At 38.6% G+C, this 18,698-nt stretch overlaps 3 protein-coding genes across 4 annotated transcripts; 1 reads left to right on the top strand and 2 right to left on the bottom strand.

Moving 5' to 3' along the window:
• Positions 1-6: 6 nt before the first annotated feature.
• LOC145497748 (mitochondrial disaggregase-like) lies at positions 7-10,388 on the bottom strand. The gene is made up of 17 exons (XM_081477594.1): positions 10,138-10,388; positions 9,898-9,955; positions 8,410-8,496; positions 8,178-8,281; positions 7,551-7,679; positions 6,912-7,009; positions 4,866-4,980; positions 4,372-4,449; positions 4,197-4,252; positions 4,042-4,086; positions 3,319-3,426; positions 3,093-3,146; positions 2,747-2,894; positions 2,528-2,598; positions 2,055-2,174; positions 1,874-1,978; positions 7-1,408 (listed from the first exon to the last, which is right to left on the bottom strand). Exons 1-17 carry the CDS (start codon positions 10,361-10,363, stop codon positions 1,181-1,183), a joined length of 1,830 nt encoding a protein of 609 aa, XP_081333720.1. The 5' UTR covers positions 10,364-10,388; the 3' UTR covers positions 7-1,180.
• A 39-nt stretch (positions 10,389-10,427) lies between these two features.
• On the top strand, positions 10,428-12,895 carry LOC145497820 (vacuolar ATPase assembly integral membrane protein vma21-like). The gene is made up of 3 exons (XM_081477687.1): positions 10,428-10,602; positions 10,723-10,826; positions 11,962-12,895. The coding sequence occupies exons 1-3, from the start codon at positions 10,466-10,468 to the stop codon at positions 12,093-12,095; spliced, it is 375 nt and encodes a 124-aa protein (XP_081333813.1). The 5' UTR covers positions 10,428-10,465; the 3' UTR covers positions 12,096-12,895.
• Positions 12,896-13,885: 990 nt separating this feature from the next.
• Positions 13,886-18,694, bottom strand: LOC145497804 (uncharacterized). 2 transcript variants are annotated; one of them, XM_081477667.1, is made up of 7 exons: positions 18,479-18,687; positions 18,281-18,380; positions 16,952-17,037; positions 16,259-16,357; positions 15,202-15,249; positions 14,636-14,701; positions 13,886-13,974 (listed from the first exon to the last, which is right to left on the bottom strand). In XM_081477667.1, exons 1-7 carry the CDS (start codon positions 18,548-18,550, stop codon positions 13,894-13,896), a joined length of 552 nt encoding a protein of 183 aa, XP_081333793.1. In that variant the 5' UTR covers positions 18,551-18,687; the 3' UTR covers positions 13,886-13,893. The 2 variants fall into 2 exon arrangements, with proteins under 2 accessions (XP_081333793.1, XP_081333792.1); XM_081477666.1 differs by lacking the exons at positions 13,886-13,974; positions 14,636-14,701 and having other exon boundaries at positions 14,710-15,249; positions 18,479-18,694.
• Positions 18,695-18,698: the final 4 nt, after the last annotated feature.

Below are 18,698 nucleotides of genomic sequence, written 5' to 3'. Positions count from 1 at the left end.
CTTATGGACCAGAAGACAATCTTGTTGCGCTTATTTCATAACTGAATAACAAAGGAATCCTTCTAAAAATCAGAGCCCCGCATTTCATCTTCTCAACAAACGGTCTTCTTGCCTACTCGAGCCGACGCGCCCGCTCAATTAAATTTGCGTGCAGTGCATACAAGATTCGACCCGAAGAAAAATTGCGCATGCTGATCACGTGGCTCACAGAAGATCCGTCTAGTGCTTCTGATTGGGTGTTGCTATGTTACGAACATTCGCAAGCAAGAACCAATCAGAAGCACTGTACGGAACTAGTTATGCCATCAGTGTCACAACACTAAACTGGGAGGAGATGGGAGGGATAAGCTGGCCAAACAACACAGCTGTTTTTCTGTCTTTTGTTTCACGCCAGAAACCCCGTGTTCCAGACTAGGGATGGATAAGCTACGAGTTCGTATCTCACCCCTTTTACGCTTGGAGATCACCGAGCATGGAGTTTGCGTCGCAATGTGTTTTATCCTGTGTTATCCTCCTGCGAAAACTACCGGAGGACTTCTGTTATGTTTGCAGAGTAAGAATCGTGACAGTCTTCAAGTATCTCCTGAGTATCTCATTCAAAGGGAATTGACAAAAAAAAAAAGCAACCACACATTCAATTTTTTAAATTTTTTTATTGTTTTCTACTTATGTCTCTCTCTATATATCTTTTTTTCAGTTGCGTTAAGTCAATAGGTTCTGTATTTTTTCCCGGCTGAACAGGGAAGTGTGTTTATATACACTAGCTCGTTCCAGATTCTGTATACTCTGCATTCATCCCCTTTATAGTCTTAAAACAGCGACGAGTTGATGAGTTGACTAAGAATCGGAAGGCTTCGTTATCCATTCCTGTTTACCTTTTGTAAACTATTGTTGTTAGGTCCTGCTAAAATAGTTTGCTTATTCCTCCACTATACATCATACTCATAAAACTAACCTTAAAATCTTTACAGTATATTCGTCTTCCCTCATTTTACGCAAGCCTTTAACCAGCGAATGACCGATGGAAAGCGAAGGCTTAAACGTTACATTGAGCGTACCTTCATGGTAAATCTCCCCCGCAGTTCCTCCAGTGCAACAAAACGACACCTATTTCAACCTTTTACCGTTTTTTTTTTTTTTTTGCTCTTTTTCAGTTATATTCTTCAGTGGTTTCACTTCCTCAAAAGAAGAGTTTATCTTCGGGAGTGAAGTAATCTCCGACTTCGATGTCGACTTTTTTCTTTCCTTCCTTAATAAGCTGCAATTTAATCATCGGTGCCACATCTTCAACCGATCTTTTTCCAGTTTTATCTTTGGGGTAGTCTACTGTTAAGTGCAGGGCGCATCCGGGACTTATCAACTCTCGCTCGTGCGCAGCAGCGAGCTGGTTGACCACTCTTCTTTCAACCTGCGGCAAATTCAATAACTTGCACGTTAGAAAAGGACATTGGTTTCAAAGGCAGTCTATTGTCTGGTGAAACTTTCGGCGGCTTAGTAACTAGCCAAGGTTATTGTTGAGCTTACAATTCTTTACTGCTGGAGGCGTTTGCTTGGTTCACTGAACGGTGTAACTAAAGATTCGGGAAACTGTAGACTAAGCAATCTCTTTCCGCGCTTGAAAACGACTTGCATGTTTTCCCACGCTTTGAAACACGCGGCTACACGGTTTCCCTCGCTTGACCGCAAGGTTTCGATTAGCCAAGCAGTATGAAAACTAATAATTTCGTTCTCTAAACGCAGACGCTCCTTGGAATTGCGTGAGAAGCCCGGGGGACTTGTACTAGTCTAAAAGATGTCAAAAAGTTTTGTCAAAATCTTTATGCCGCACGTTTCACTACAAGAGTTACTCAAGGGCAAGCGGAATAAATCTTACTTCGTGTTTAATCGATCTCGCGCCGTAATGCACATCGTAACCATCGGCCAAGGCATCTAACACTTCTCTGTCCCAGGTCATGTGGATATCATGTCGACTTAACGCCTGCAAAATACAAAGGAAATACACATGGTCGATAGCAGGGACAGCATCTTCTGCAAAAGCCTAAGACTCTACTAACCATCTTTGACCAGAAATCCAGCTCTCTTGTGACCAAACTGAGAAGTTCTGAACGTGAAAATGGAAGAAAGTACACCATCTCGTTGATCCGACCCAGGAACTCATCCCGTCTAAAGTGAAGCTGTCAAAATCAACAAGAAACCAAGCTTGATCACAATACAAATCTTCTTTTATACTTACTGTATTTTTTCTTACATTTAAGTTCATTCATTCATTCTGTTCAGAAGACTTCTGTTTTGGAAGATGTGTATTCAAATATTATAAAATACATAATACAGGTAAAAAAAAAAAAAACCGCTCATAGAAAAGAATAGCTGTATTCCATATTTTATTAGTATTAATATACTAGCTCTATCACGAATGCCGTTCTCTGATTTCTGTGAGTGATAGTATGAGGGCTGCGCCCTCGTCAACTATCACGCGATAGAAATCTCGAGCTCATAATCTAATTGTGAACAGCTACCACAGGCTTACCTTGAGAATTGGTTGTACAACTCTCTCTTTAAACTTTCTTGAAATAGTGATCTTTTCGCTAATTTCGCCATCTAAGAGACGAATAAAAAGAGCAAAACCATTAAGAAACGGTTTACAAAACTTTAAAATGAACTTCTTTCTTTTGTGTAGCAGGCCTGGATAATAGCAATTGTCCCTTTGTAATGATAATTGTCTGAGAGCCGTCATAACAACACTGACCCTCTTCTCTGTGTTCAGCTGCTTCTTTCGCTTCTCTTCTCAGATCCAAAGCGTGATTGGCTATTTCTTCACTAGCAAGGTTTGACGTCATCACAAAGATGGCGTCCTTGCAAACGATGGTTTTGCCTTGTCCATCAGTCAAACGGCCCTAAAATAAAAGCAGACTGATGCAACAATCAAGTATACAGCAACTGACTAGGAAAGCAAAATGTCAAACTATATCTCAAAGACAGATCAAACTGAAACACGACACCATCGGGCGTGGCACCTTTCTAGTTTAACAGGGGGGGCATCGCACCAGCTCACTTCACCCTCCCCTCTTCACCCCCCAGAGTTCAAACGTTACCTCGTCGAACAATTGTAGCATAACGGTTAAAACGTCTGGGTGAGCCTTATCAACCTGGAACAATTAACATAAGATAGCACATTTTAGTTAGCAGCAACACAGGTCAAGTCTACTTTTCAAGTGAATCACTTGCAATATTATGTGGCATCATATAGACCTTTATTTAAGATTATTTAAGAAATGTAAAATCACACGCTCTGAGCTCACGAAATAACATGTTTCTAACCTCATCAAACAGGACCACAGCATTTGGACATTCTTTTAGTTTCTTGGTCAACTGTCCGCCCTGATCGTGTCCAATGTACCCAGGAGGGGCGCCAATCATCTTTGCCACCTTTAAAATAAGGATTAAGTGCGTTTTAAATGGAATTTTCTTTCAAAGGAAATTCATCATTTTTGAGCTAAGAATCATAAGACTTCAGACTTGCAAGACTAAAATCCGTAGGTCGAAAGTATGCCGTACTTAAGCTTGCAGGAAGTGTCTGTAATAGTATTTAATTTATAATAAATGATCTTGCATCCCAGTAAAACACCTGCCTCTAGCATGGACCATCTCCAGTAGTCATTTACTTGTACTCTATAAAAAATGCTGAAGCTGCTTCAAACCTTACGCGTGGTCTGTGTATAGCGTTTTGGTGATTTCTGATTTCTTTTCTTGATAAATTAGTTTGCTTGTTTATATAAAAGACACTCTGTAGCTTGAAGGAGTTAAAGAGGAATAAAACGGTAATCTTTCACTTTAACACAATTCAAGCTGTTGTTGAGTCAACAAGTTGACTTTGACATCTTCATGTTAGCTTTCCAAACATTTTAGCCAATCACAGAGCCCAATAAGTTGACATTACGGTCTGCCAAACTAACTTGGAAGGAAACTAATACAGGAAACTAATACAGCGATGACAAAAATAAATCGAAAGCAATTAATGTAAAAAACATCCTGAACTCTTACTTCGTGCTTTTCCTGATACTCAGACATATCCAGTCTAATAAAACCCTGAAAAACAACACAAAACGGAAAGTGTTACGCTACTACATAAAAAGGAATGCATACCTTTTTCAATGTATAGCAAGGAAAGTAAGGTTTGTGTATCAAAACTTATTTACCTTCTTGTTGTCCTTATGAAGGTATCTTGCAACTTGCTTGGCTAGTTCTGTTTTTCCTACAAGAAGAAAAGATTAAAAAAAACAATCTTATGATACTGCACATCTCAGTGTACGCTTCAAATTAAACATGAGAGAGTCTAACTTCAGACGACACTAAATCATGAAAAGTACTTACCAATTCCTGAAGATCCAAGAAAGAGAAACACAAGAGGATGTTCTTCATCATACCAGCCATTCTCTCTTCTACGGATTGCTGAAAAGGACAGTGTATTGAAATACTTGTTAGTCTTACCAAGTTAGATTTAACATAGTTATGTGTGGCCTTTGATCACATAAGAGCTGATTTCAGTGCTGGTGCAGACCCTAGTTTTCAAAACAGGATTCATGATCATGACAGGAGGGTTGAATAATTTTTTTTTTTAACACAGATAGATGTACATTAAACATACTGCAGTGAAATAGGTCTTGATTATGCATGTTTCTACGAGATGCTCAAAATTCACTCCAAGCCTCTTTTATGCCAAATTCAGCTCAAACTTCTGGCAACTATGTTGTTTTAAGAAAGAAAAGGACTGGGTGTGAAGACTACATAAATGAGGGCTATAAGAATAATATTAATTATAATTAATTATAGTTAATTATTAATTATTATCACATTAATAATCCTACTTGCAGCAACTGTGAGGATGGCTCCCTCTTGCCCAACAATATTTTCCCTTAGTCTCATCTCTAATGGATAGCGACGCCTCTCCTCTATTTCTCTCTTCTCTTTCTCTTTAGCATACTAAATATTAGAAATTAGAGACTTAATATTTGATATATACTACACATGCTTTTGTTGGTCGATAGGTGTGTTCAGATGATGTAAACATGGTTGTGCTATTTTAGATTTGTGCGTTTTCTTGAGAAATGTTTGATAATCTAAGGTATCATGGTAGGTGGATTGACAGTGACTAGCACTTGTTGTAGTTTGTCCTTCAGCTTCATTGGTGGGGCTAGTGTCTTTGAGTTCCTTCAACCATTGTTACACATCAGTCAATTACAGCAGTGCCCATCTCCCCCCCCCCCCCCCCGGGCAACCGCGGGGCATTTGCTCACGTTGTCAGTCCCGGGGGTGGGGCATCTGCAATTTTATCGCGGCCCAGGGACTGGGAATTTGCATACCGCGGGGCAACCCCCGGGCATTTGACACACATGTTTTCGAAAGTACCACGGATGAGTTCATCAGGAAAGATGAGGCATTTGTCAACTTGTCCGTCAGGGACTAGAGAAACTTGTAGATGTTTTAAAGGTGTGTTTTCTCAATTTTAGATATTTCTTCATTACTTGTAAGCATATAAATATAAGCAACAAGGTGAACTATATTTTGTTTATCACAAAACAATCACTGACATGAACACGACTATTTTGCATTTCGCATTCAAAACTAGCCTAGCATTTTTTAAATTCGTGAAAGTGGAGTTAAAATACTTAAGGTTTGCGAATTCAAATGATGCGATCTTCAAGACAGATCTTGCGAGCTTAAAATGCAATGCATCATCATTTAAAATGTCTTGATTTTTCACAGAAAAAGTAGCCTGCGAAAACAGGCACCTATCATCGCCCACGGCTGGAGGCACGTCTGCCGCGATCCCAGCTATCCTCTACCAAACTGTTAAAAACAAATATAAAGAAATAAATATAATCGGAATCAACTAACATGTACTGTTGTCCTTGAAGTCTTACCGTTGCATTAAAATACTGAACAGTTGAACGTTTTATTCACTGATTGATAAAAAAACTGCAGAGGTGTTGGAAGGCGACAATCCCGGAGGCGGGGCATTTGCCCTCTTTCTTCATCCCCACCCCGGGGCATTTAGACAGCTTATATGTCCCCACCCCAGGGAATTTGCCAATTTATTTTTAAAAAATGCTAATGCCTGGGGGTTACCCCGGGGAGGCGGGGGATGGGCACTGCTGGAATTGACTGACGCATTACAGTGTGACCGTGGGTCGCTCAGAGCCAACGGATCTTGTTCGACACTGAACCTGTGGGTTCCACCAGATTTTTGCCTCTCCGAAGATGAAAATGGGCAAGAAGTTTTCTTGGGTTTTTGTCCTGATGCTTGCGATGACAGAACGAGATCGAGGACAGTTCGCATGCACCAATGAAATATAACACCGCAGTTCACTTTACACGTGACAACTGGCGGTGAATTTTATTTAGAGGTGTCAACGTGCCAAAAGGGGTTAATGAGATTCAAAAATAGTTTTTCTCTTTAACTTAAAAAGTAAAAAAGCTTTTCTGACCATTCTTTTTGCAAAATATTTATCTGAGTCTTCTCAATTTAAACAGCAAAAAAAATATTTTTCGGATTTTTCGTAAAAATTCACCTACTGTGATACCTTAAGCAATAGAGTACTTTTCCGTGTTTACATACCCTCATCTAAACACTTGGGGGTTTGAAAGAATTCTCGATTGTGTCTTGGGTTTGCATAACTGTCTCAAATTCGATCTCCACACCCACCTTGTGTTTAGGTGAGGCTATGTAAAAACGGATAAGTGCTTTATTGCTTATTATAATCAGTCACTATAACACATCAAATAAATTGATATTTTGGCACAATACATGTATGTACCACATGACTGTCTCCAGTCTCTTTTCACTGATACATTTACGGTATTTCACTGTATTTGAAAGTCAGCATGTAAAATGATATCAGCAAGGCTATTACCGTTTCCATCTTATCCTGTAAACAGTCTTTAATATTTGTACTTCCTGCATATTCGATTGCTTGGTGGCCAGAACTGTCTTTCAGTGTTGGGTCAGCTCCTGGGAAGAAAATGTTTGTAGTCATCCATTGATAGCAAAAAAACAAATTATCAGTATTCATGTAACAATGACATACACACACTGTACATACAATCCAATGCCAAGTTATTCAGCATGTCTAGAATTTAAAACAATAATAATTATTGTAATAATAATTACATTTAGTCAAGACCCAAAAAATGCCTGCATGCAAGCCAACGGGTCCACCGGACTTGTGTTTACCACTGGTTTAACTATCATAAAGGGGCTTTAGAAGAGTAATTGTTCATTCCCTATTGGAAGGGATTATACATGTAGTTCGTTGCAGTATTAGCAACCAAACCATTTATATATTAGTACCAATCATTTATAATGCAGGTACCCATTTATACACCTGGGGGAAGAGAGGCACTGTGAAAGTTAATTGTCTTTGCCCAAGAACACAATACAATGTGCCTGGCCAGGGCTCAAAATGGTCCGCAGTGCACCAACCATTGAGCTTCTGCATCATAAGGCAATAATTTATCAGGTAATAATTGATGAAAACCCTTTAGAAACTCACCAGCATTAACAAGGAGGCGAATGCATTCAAGACTGTCTCCAAGAACTGCATAATGAAGGGGAGTGAAACCACTGAAGTTAGCATTCCTATGAAGCCTGTCACTGAAGTCATCATCACGCATAAAAATCACTGAAACAAAGAAAACTGATTAGTCATGGAATTTATGAGCGACAGCATGTTAACTATCTCCAAATTCCAGTTCAACGTGGATAGAGGACCTGCATGAAAACCGGCTAAGGTTGCTGTGGCTTCCTCACTAATTATTGTAATTTGTTTTCATAATAAAATAATAGAACGGCTGGGGAGGGGGATGTTTATAGCAGAACCCCCAAAGAATTTGATTCACTTAATAGCTATTTATCAATAATAGAAAATATGTGAAGCTGATGTTTCAAGTGCTAGCCACTCTTCAGAGCAAAATGGAGGATTATAGATTAAGTATGCATGTAAATAAAGTGAACTAAGGAGTTACCCATGGCAACCAAAAATGCACTTCTTATCTACTAGTAAATGAAAAAACACTTGTTAATCTCATGGGGATGCTTTCTCATATTATTCACTCATAAATTTTGTTGAAAATATGTTCACATTTTAAAATCACAAAGAGAAGAACAAAGGAGAACCTACCATCAAAGGATCTCATGTGCTTCTTTTGAGCAGTTCGGAATGCTGTGCTGAATTCTTCTCTTGCATTAACGTCAGCTCCTGCCTCTATTAATAATTCTACAGATCTGCAATGCGATGAAACCAAAGAAAGTTTAAGAATCTAAGAATTGAGTCAAGTAGAAATGGATGGATGGAAGGAGGGAGGGAGGTAAGGAGAGAGAAAGAGGGAGTAGAACGAAGAGAGGAACCTTACCTTTCACTGCCATTAAAAGCAGCAACATGCAGTGGGGTCCACCCCAGGGGATGCTTCTGGTTAATGTCATGACCTTGTTTAATGAGTCTGATGGAATAGAGCATGGACAAAATCACAATATTAACACTATTGTGTACAAACCAAGGTTTGAAGCAGCTTCAGCATTTTTTATAGAGTACAAGTAAATGACTACTGCAAATGGTCCATGATAGAGGTAGGTTTTTAACTGGGATTGTCTTTTTTTACTTATATACTATTACATAATGACCAGCTTTGAATACGCAAAACGTGACTCTCGCCTTACAGTATATGGAGGTGTTGCGTTACAACGGTTTGTGTTAGATTGGCCTGGGAAGCTGGCAAACAACAAAGAATAGATCGTTTTCACTGTCACGCAATAAAAATTAAATCAAAAACCATCCAGTGGAAAAAGCTATGAAATTATGATGTTATAGAAGATAACTAAATAAGCCACTTCTCCAAGTTTTAGGCCTGTGCGTTTCCCCAAATTTCAGATATTCGTTGAAATGTTTTGCCGATATTTACAGAGCCAAAAATGAAAACGCCATGTTGGTGTACCTCCGTGGTACACCAATATGGCGGCCGGAAAATAGTGTAAACATCTGGAACTTACTTTGGCTATCTAGGCGACTGATTATCAGTACTGATCAAACAAGCATTTACATAAGCACTTTTCCTAATGCTTTAACTTCTAAAAAGGCTCAAAATCATGGGATAAGTATATATTTTTCGACAAACTCGATCAAAACCTTGTGTCACGCACCTCCATAACCCTGAAATTCAAAATGCTCTGGATTCCAAACGAAGCACGCTATTGAGCTGTAAAATTGTAAACAGATATAAATATACTGCGTCTTGTGCCTGATGAGGACAAAAACTTTGGTGGCTCTTTCATTTTGGATTTTAGAAAGTGATGACGTCACGTGAAAACAATCTATACAACACAGCAACAGGGTTAAGTAGATTTTATTCACAGAATTAAGACTAATTGACTTTTAAAGCAAAACTGTTGCATTCCTCTATAAACCTTTATAAATTCAAACCATAGTAACACAACACCTCTATATGCTGCAAGACGAGAGTCACGTTTCGTGTATTCAAACTTGGTCTTTTTGTAACAGTATATGTCCGCCTTATATGTCACGTTTCACTGAACGTTTGCATAAAAGTAAAAAAAAAAAGATAAAAAAATGACAACTCCTCGCATTGTGAGCTTGGGCTGCCTGTGCCAGGGTTAGTACTGCTGTCCAATGACTAGTAATCTGAAATGGCTTTTTTTTCTACAGGAAATATATTACATAACTCCTTGGTCATTCACTTCCCTATATCCATTTCTATTGGAACCCTCTTAGAAGAACTGAGAGGTTAAACCTCTGCCACCTTGCATTGATCACATTGTATGTATTGTTGGTTTGTTAGGCTAGCAATGCTGGTGGTCTAATCAAGACAAATTTATGAGACACCCACCGTTCAAGTTCAAAAGTGTCATTATGTTTTGCAGATCTGCACATTCTCTCAACAACCCCTGTAGAAAAATAACACAACTACAGTTGTAAGTACAGTGTGTGCCTGTGTACACATCCAGTTGAATCGAACACACTGACTATAAGCCACATTCTATATTTATATAATAACACAGAAAAACACATTGAGAGGCAATCTTTGATTCTACGTAAACAAAAATCACGTTGAACATTATATTCGTACCTGAGCTGGCACACAAAGCAACACCTCCACATAGCAGCCCAAATGTTGACCCCAATGCAACACCGCAGTGTAAGCTCTTTCTTGGAGGTAAATGGAGCCTTCGCCATCTTGAACAATTGTTTGAGCTAAATCTTAAGACCGCTGCGATAAAAGGACGACTCTTGTGGAAATATACAAGGGATAAACGCGACAGTTTTGCACGAAAGAGACGAACACATGCCGCCATGTTGTTGTCTGACGTAACACTGATAGACCCGTGAGAGAGTGGGACTAGATTAGTCCCAGTTCTCTTCTTTTTTACTAATGAAAAAGAAGATGGCGGACGCGTATGCGGACAGAACGTAAAGATTCTTTTGAATTAGTTGAGGAACACTTCAATTTTTTAAGGTGGTCGGGCAACGGGAAATTTGTTAATAGATTATACTCAAAAATGATTCAATCTGCCAGTCAGGGAGATACCTTAGGGTAAGTACAGCATTACAACCCATTAATGATATTTTAAACATCTTTCACAAGCTTATTTAGTGCTTGCTTTGTTATTTTCAGTGTGTAATAAATGCCCACTATTCAATTGCTTACAAACAGGCCTCGAGAGAAGTCAGTGCTCTGGACTCTTTTGAAGTTTACATTAGCCATGATTATGTTACCAATTTCCTGCTTTTTCCTCTCCAAGAAAATGGTCTTTGAAGGTAGTCTTAGTACATGTAGAATGTTCTGTAATTGATTGTTATGCACCTATCAATGTCAAGCCCGAGGGGGAGGGGAGGGCAACCCATGGGAATTTGATTGTAAGGTCTGTGCTCTTGGTAAGGATTTTGATTATACTCAATACCCCCTCATGGTAGGGCGTTTGAGCTGTCCACCATCTTGTATATGTAAATATCTAAAAGTGCCTGGGAGGGCACTGGGAGTAGTGAGGGCTTTGTCTGGAACCTGATGGTAGTTATGTTGCAAATAAGTAAAAGAAGGGTAAATGGATCTAATTTTTCATCCTTTTCGACAGGCCATCCATATTTTTTGTCCATGGAAGAAGAGGTGAACAAGTGACTGTTCAATGCTTAGGAAATGTTCATCTGCTCATGACCTGAAGCAAAGCTCTGTCCCTTTAATACGCAGAAGTATAGATACTTGTGCATATTAAAGGGAAAGAGCTTTCACTTTGTGTCATGAGCAAATGAACATTTTAGCCCCTCTCCATTTCCTAAGCCTTGACAGTTACTTGTCCACATCTTCTTCCACTGGCTCTCCCTTCTCTCATTTCTCCCCTCCCTCTCAACTCCAGTCTCTACTCCTCCCCCACCCCCATCCATTAACCTTTCAAGATCATCATCATCATCATTATCTTTTTATCATCATTACAGAGACTTCAGAGACGTATGTGTGAAAATCTGTTTTCCCAATGAATCTATTATTATATTCTTGGGTGTTGGTAAATTATTAATAAAAGGGAACATGATAAAATGCTAGTAAGGTAGAAGAGGGAAGGTAACTACCAGTTATATGGGAAGGGGGAACAGGGGGCAGAAGCCCAGGAGTATAGGGGCAGGAGAGGTATGGGAAGCAGGAGGTTCTGACCCCTGTCCTCCCTCCCACTGACAGCTATGGCAGTATGCCTAGTTACTTTATGAAGACCGCCTAAATGTTAACTAAGGCAAAGCTATCAGATAGGTGCCTTTTTCTTAAATTATGGTTAAATGCTGGACAGACACAGTTTGTAGAAAAGAGTTACAAGGCTGAACTTTTTTCTTTTTTGCTATTCACCTGAATTAATCAGCATCCAAGGGTCATACTTATGCCATTTTTTTTTTTTCAATCAATCTTCAGATGTTCTGGGTTATGAAAATGGATCCATTGGTGCAGCCACAATAACTGTTATAGTTGTTCATGTGATTATTGGTTTATACATCTGGGTGGCTATCCAGGAAGAGCAGTGGCCAAAGCCATTGAAAAAAGACTAACAAAGTTGGAAATAGGAAGATTATTGAGAAGACTTTGTTTCAAACACATTCTTCATAAATGTTTAGTCAACCAGGTGAAAGTCTGACTCTGCAAAGCCTTTTCAAGACCCTTTCAGAGGGACAAGAGAGTTATTCAAACTTATTACAGTTCAACGCCTATTAAATGGCCACCCTTGGGGAAATGGATCTCGGCCACTCAGAGGGGGCTGGCCGCTTAATAAGGGTAAAAACAATAGAAAAGCCCTCATCAGGACTTTGATTACTGGAGGCCTAATAGGGGAGGCCATTTAGTATGTGGCTGCTTGATAAGGGTTTAACTACATGTATGCTTGCCTGCAGATTGCACATTGTATGAAAATAGATTTAGATGATGTTTTATTTATTTAGAAACTCAAGTGACCTAAGTCAAGATTTCCTTGGGCTATCAATTTTTACTGAAATTGTGATAAAACCAAATTAGCTTTCTCTCCCTCCCCCTTTCCCCTCCCACCAATTTTTTCTTTTCTCATCTTCCCTCTCCCGACTTTCTCAAGCTAAATACCTATTGGCAGTGCCACTATGTGTGAAACAACATTGATAAGATATCTACCGGAGAGGATGAAAATCTTACAATGGTGTGACAATTTTGGTCATAAAATAATTTAGTTACAAATTCCTGGTAGAAAATGTCCAACATTGTGGGATAGTATAATTTTGCTTGTATATTGTATCATATCTGGAAAATTCGTTTCTTTCATTTTAGTACCCATTATTGCTGAAAATTGTCAATAAAAATAATATGTAAATTTTATTTTTATCTTTCATCTTATATCAAGATTATAATGTAGAATTTACATAGTCAAGTTATTTCTTCTTTGCTGCATAAAAAGCAACATTAAAAATAACCAAGTGGTAATTAAATGGATCTCAATCAACTTCAGTTGAATTATGAAGGGGTTATGTCATGGACAGTGTGTCCATCTTAAACACTTGGACCGGTTGGAGGGGGATTGTTATTCATAATTTGTTTGTCAATATTTTTCAGTTGCAACCAACCTTTTTTATTTTTGGCTCACTACTGGTATTTTTTTTTTGTTACCTTAGAAAACTATAGCTGCAAGGTGCCCTTCAATTTGATATCCATTTTGTACATCAATAAAAGGTTACAGCTGAAAAATTCTTCCATCTCATCTAAAAGCAGCTTTCACCATGCTGGTAACAATTTTTGCATGTAAAATTTTGAGATGAGTTGCAGTCTAAAATTAAGGACAAAGACGCAATCGTTATTTCTTATTTTAAATTCTAAGGATTCTTAAGACATTTATGCCATTTTTGCCATTCTCAGATTAGCTTAAGATGATTTCCACAGAACATTCGAGCAATAATGGCAAAATTTAAGTTACCAAAAAAACCTCATAGCATGGAAATATTTTGAATACAGCTAAGAAGAACTTAGCGGGACTTAAGCTCTCAAGCTGATCTGGCGAGAGAAATTGAACTTGAAGTTATCCATATTTCAATTAAAACAGAAGTTTGGTGGTAGTTAAAAACACAATAACACACGCTTTAGGTATTCTTACAAGGTTTGACATTAACTTTCTCGAGAATGCTTGAGAATTTAATCGTGGGGTCACTTAGAGAAATGAACTAAAGTGAGTTGTTTTAAGTAGTATTCCAAAAGTTACTGTGCTGTGATTAGATTTTTAGTAAATTATTTTTGCACTTATTGCTCGAACTTTGAGCAGAATCCGTCTTAAACTTCTTTGAACATCCAAGCCCTGGATTTTCCACATGCACTTGAAGCACTGTGTGATCTCCATTACACAGGTCTGTTTCTCCAAGGAGCAGACCTTTCTTCATCAAAGTCATCTTCGAGAGCAATGTGGACAGCTGCACTGTACTGAAAATTGAAAGTTAACAAAAAATATGTCATTTTATTGATTGTGTAGCATTCAACACTATCATGTCAAATCAATTTTATGTGATTTTACATTTTTCAGTTAAGGCTTTTTAGTAAACCAAAAATATTTAATTGATTATCACCATGCCATTACATCAGAGGTGGCAATTAGTACCTAGAAAATCTCACGTCTTGTAAACTTTTGATTCTGAATTTCAAGAGCTTGGAGGCCTTTGTGATGAGTCATGAAGTCTTGTTTTCATGTCTTTCTTTCTCTCTCGCAGTTTAAAATTGTCACAGTATTCACTTTTCAATTAAGGATCTTGGTGACTCAACAAGTATTGATTTTGTCTTTGGATTGTTAAGTTGAAATCAACCTTGTGACCCGGAGAACGAGGTTGGGTTGACGTTACTTTTGATTGGTCAATATTGAACTGCTTACATTTTTTGCATCATATATATGAACAATTCTGATAGTAATCTGAAAAGAAGCCCTGTCCTTAAGTGAGGGTTTTCCCTGAATTTTCAAATATGTTTGCCCAGTGGACGTCATTTCAAGGAGAGTTAATAGTGGTGTACTGAAAAATTTCTTTTGCCCTACTAACAGTTAAGTTAAGTTCGTCATGAAGTTTTACTGTCAGTTTTGCACATCCTAGCTTACCCTGTTAATGCGGTGTTGTACACCCAGATGATGAAAATATGAGTAAACACACAGCATAAAGTACATCTACAGGTTGTCAAAAGAGGATTCAAGTGATTAATATTGCTTGGCAGATCATTGAGTCACTGACTAGATAACAATTATTATGGTATAAGTAGTATCAGAGGTCTGCTTTGTGTGCAAGGAACTGCAGCTACATACTAGACCTTTTGCACGTATTGCATGCCTAGGTTAGTTAGGAAATAATATTAACTTTTGTGATTCTTTGGAAGACAAAATGCCTCTGAATGCTATGAGATCCGTTTGTTTTATTACAGCTTGCATTTTGTGTCATAGTCGTAAAATAATCAGTGAATTTTTTTCAATTTCAGAAGTATTTTTTCATCATAATACTATTGTCAAATTCTGAGGCAAGCATCCCTGCTGGAAGGAGCCCAATTAACATTTTGTCTCAATGTGGGAAAACACAAACAATCAACCCGGCATATCAAGTACAGTTGTTCATTCCTAACCCATGTGAAGTTTGCATTACCCTCCCCTCCCTTACATGTTACGTTTGTACTTACAGAGGTCACAAACATGACGGCATCTGATACGTACACTGAGCACTTCAACTGTGATAAAACAATGTTTGTTCAATACATTGTCAGTACCTGTTTTATTACGTGATTCCTAACAAATAAAGTGTTACCACTGACTTCAAAAACAGAAATAAGTGTTCTTAGATTGTTCAGGTAAAGTGAGATAAGGCAGAGAATCTTGTGTTTAAATGTGTATTCAGCTTTCATTCTTCAGAAGTGGGTCAAAAATCCAGTGTCAAAGCAGAAAGTTTAGCAGCTACTGTGGTGGCACGGGGGGATTGGGAACGAACCTCTCAGAGACTTGATTGAGGACTGCGGCGTTCTGTTTCATTACCGTATCCAAATTCACAATTAGCCAATCGGGAGCCATGTTCACTGTCCTGATTTCCTGTGATGTCAAGTCACTGACCTGATACGGATGAATTTATGGCCGAATTTGTGTACCTAAATTTACCTTTCTTGCCAAAATACGAACAATGGTTTGAACACACTCGCCTGATATTAGATGGTGACTTACAAAAAGGGTAGGATTAGTTTAAGTTCCTTCTCAAGGTTGTACACGGGAGGACCAGTATTAGACTGCGGCCAACCAGGATCTGGGGCCCGTTTCTCGAAAGCCCCGGAAACTTTTCGGGCCCGAAAAGCCATTATTAGTTAATCAGTACTTAAAGACGTAGAGGTGTATACGCCTGAAACTTCTTTTATGAAGGGAGCTCTGTTCGTATTTAGAACAGGTGGAAAAAACAGCTCTGTAGTCATCAGGTTTGAGATTTTGCTACGGCTTTTCGGGACCTTCGAGAAACGGACCCCTGGTTGATGAAGTAAGGAGGGGCCGGGGCTGGGCCGCTGGGGAGGGGCCGGGACCGGGGAGGGGGAATTTGCCTAGTTCCTCTGCAGCTTTCTCCCAGAAGGGCACTTTCCTTCGGACCACGTGACCCTGAAACGCTTGACAGAGGTGAAACATCGAGACCTAGGAACTACGATGGCAAGAGGCGGATAGCGTAACGCCAGAGGATGGTAAAATTACAAATAAATCAATTACCTTGACGTCAAAAGCCACAAAAAAGAAGATGACACTTATAGAAAAAAGCTCTTCAATCACTACCCACAGTAACCACGGGAACAACAGCCATCGCTGACGCTGAGGAACAAACAGTTTCGAAAATAAAGTTAACCACTTGGTCACATCACATCATTGTCTTTAACGTAAGAAACTAGCTAGTGTTGTATGTTCGATACCAGAATTAAAGTCTAATCGTTGTCAGGGCAAGTGTCTTGAGGCTTTATACGTGATTACCGTTTATCTTAGGAGTACACTAGGAAAGCCTCTTGTATTCTCTGGTATCCGCGGTTCGAGGAAGTTAGAACGGGCGAACTGTAATGGCGGTGCTTAAATTTCCATTTCTACTTTGCTGTGTTTTGGTTTTAACAAGTATTCATCCGAATTAGCTATTCCGAGGTTTCTCGGAAGAACACGATGATTGTGGCCTATCCAACAAATCTTGCTGTATTTCTCAACAACGAAACAATCAACTGGGTTTTGCCAAAGACACAGAAAACTTTTGTATGTTCATCCAGGTTTTCGCGATCTGTCATAAATGAATCAACAGTACCAATCTAACACAGACAACCTCGTATTAGTAGGGCATTTACTGGCATTTTATTGTCAGAGTTACTCCGGTTGAACATGGAATTACTAGTTTTGTTGGCACGTGGCTGAGTGGGAAGTACAAACCTTAAAAAGTCCGATGAGCATCAAAAGCGACACCGCTATAGAAACAGCTGCTGCCGACATCTGAAGAATCGTTATCAGCTGAAGGGCTGCAGAACGAGAAATCGACTATACATTACAATTTATCATATAAATTTCATTAAAAAGTAGATCATTGGATCATGCAGTTCGAGAGTTTTCAATGGCTCAGCAGTCATGGGTTATGAGCTATTAAACATGCTCTTCAAATAGGGTAAGCATACGCGTGATTTTTGGGGGCGTTTTTACATTTACTTTATTTTAGTTTTTTTTTATATTGAGGGGCCCTTTTTTCAATAAAAACAATTATTCCACTCGCGCTTGTTGGATATGAGTTGATTATAGCCAACTCAGCGCTAGGCGCCTCGTTGGCTATCTACCATCTCATATCCAACGCACGCTCGTGGAATAATTATTTATTATCCAGTTCTCGATCTTGTTATTTTTCTCCACATTTATTAATTTCTTTAAATAAGTGACAGGGTATCTAAGAAGCCTGAACGCAAGCGCGATAGTCCGCTGAAAGATAACACAACATATCTATGTTTTTTTATATTTAGGTTATTACATGAAACCACGCATAAATTGAAATCTGCATAAAAATTGCGGCTTGTATTACTCATGTTTCAAACCAAATATCATTTCTGGGGTTTTCATTTAAAACCGTCAGAATTCAAATACAACGTACCTATTTATATTCATTTGATATTCTTGAGAATTTCAAAATGGATCAACCACTTCCCGGTCCAATAGCTTGTTATGTGTACATAAAACAATTGTGCGACATGCATGAAAACCTATACGCTGTAGTCTATTGTTCAAGGAATAAAACTTTCCGTTTGATTTGATAACAAACATTTCCCCCTTTGATAAACGCAATCTGTGTGTATAAATTAAGTTAGATAAAACTGAAGCACATTTCTTTCATTCGCCGGTCTTTGGACAGCAGAGCACTGCTATTAAACTGTGAACTATTTTTCTAGAAAATGTTGATTTTGTCTTTTGCTATTAAGACTTTCTTGCCACTCGAAGTACTTTCAATTTCAATCCTTGTTGTGCTAAAGCCCACAGGAAGTGAAGGACTACAGTCACAGATCTCTGCACTTCAAAAGGACCAAAACGAAAATTAGAAATGTCTCACTCGATCGACAAAGTGACAATAATCCGGAGATCGGGAACCGAGAATAACCGGAGATGGAAATAAATGTACCCTTAAAAGATAAATTTTAATTGTCATGTGGCGATGCAAGGTCAATAAGGTAATGGGCTAATATGAACTAATAAAAAACTCATACTGTTCTTAAGACAACTTACTGTTAAAGTCGATCAGTAACTGTTTTCTTGCGGCTACTGTCATCCGGTGACGAAATTCTAAGTTGAACCACTGAAGGTAAACCCTCGCAGCTCCCAATAACTGTCGGGAAAGAATCGTAATATTATTGTTTTCAGATTGCTTCACTCATTTCATCCACCAGCAAGAAATTTGACAAATTCAAATATATCTTGCTTTACCAAGCTGCAAAGTCCACAGACCCATGATCCTTCATAAACATTGAAGCAACAGAGGAAAGTTTTAATGGGCATTTTCGATTCTGTCAGATAGAAACGCGAATCGATGCATCTAGCGTGAGGTATTTGATAGTCTTCTTACAATGCTAATATCGGTAGTTAATTTATTCTTACATATCGGGAGTTTCGATTCCCCTTTGTCCTAAGCTTTCGCTTTCGTTGG

This window comes from Orbicella franksi, chromosome 9 (assembly GCF_964199315.1).
Source record: "Orbicella franksi chromosome 9, jaOrbFran1.1, whole genome shotgun sequence".
NCBI classification, from domain to species: Eukaryota; Metazoa; Cnidaria; class Anthozoa; order Scleractinia; family Merulinidae; genus Orbicella; species Orbicella franksi.
The sequence above is the reverse complement of the archived record's forward strand: the minus strand, read 5'-3'. Positions and strand labels throughout refer to the sequence as shown.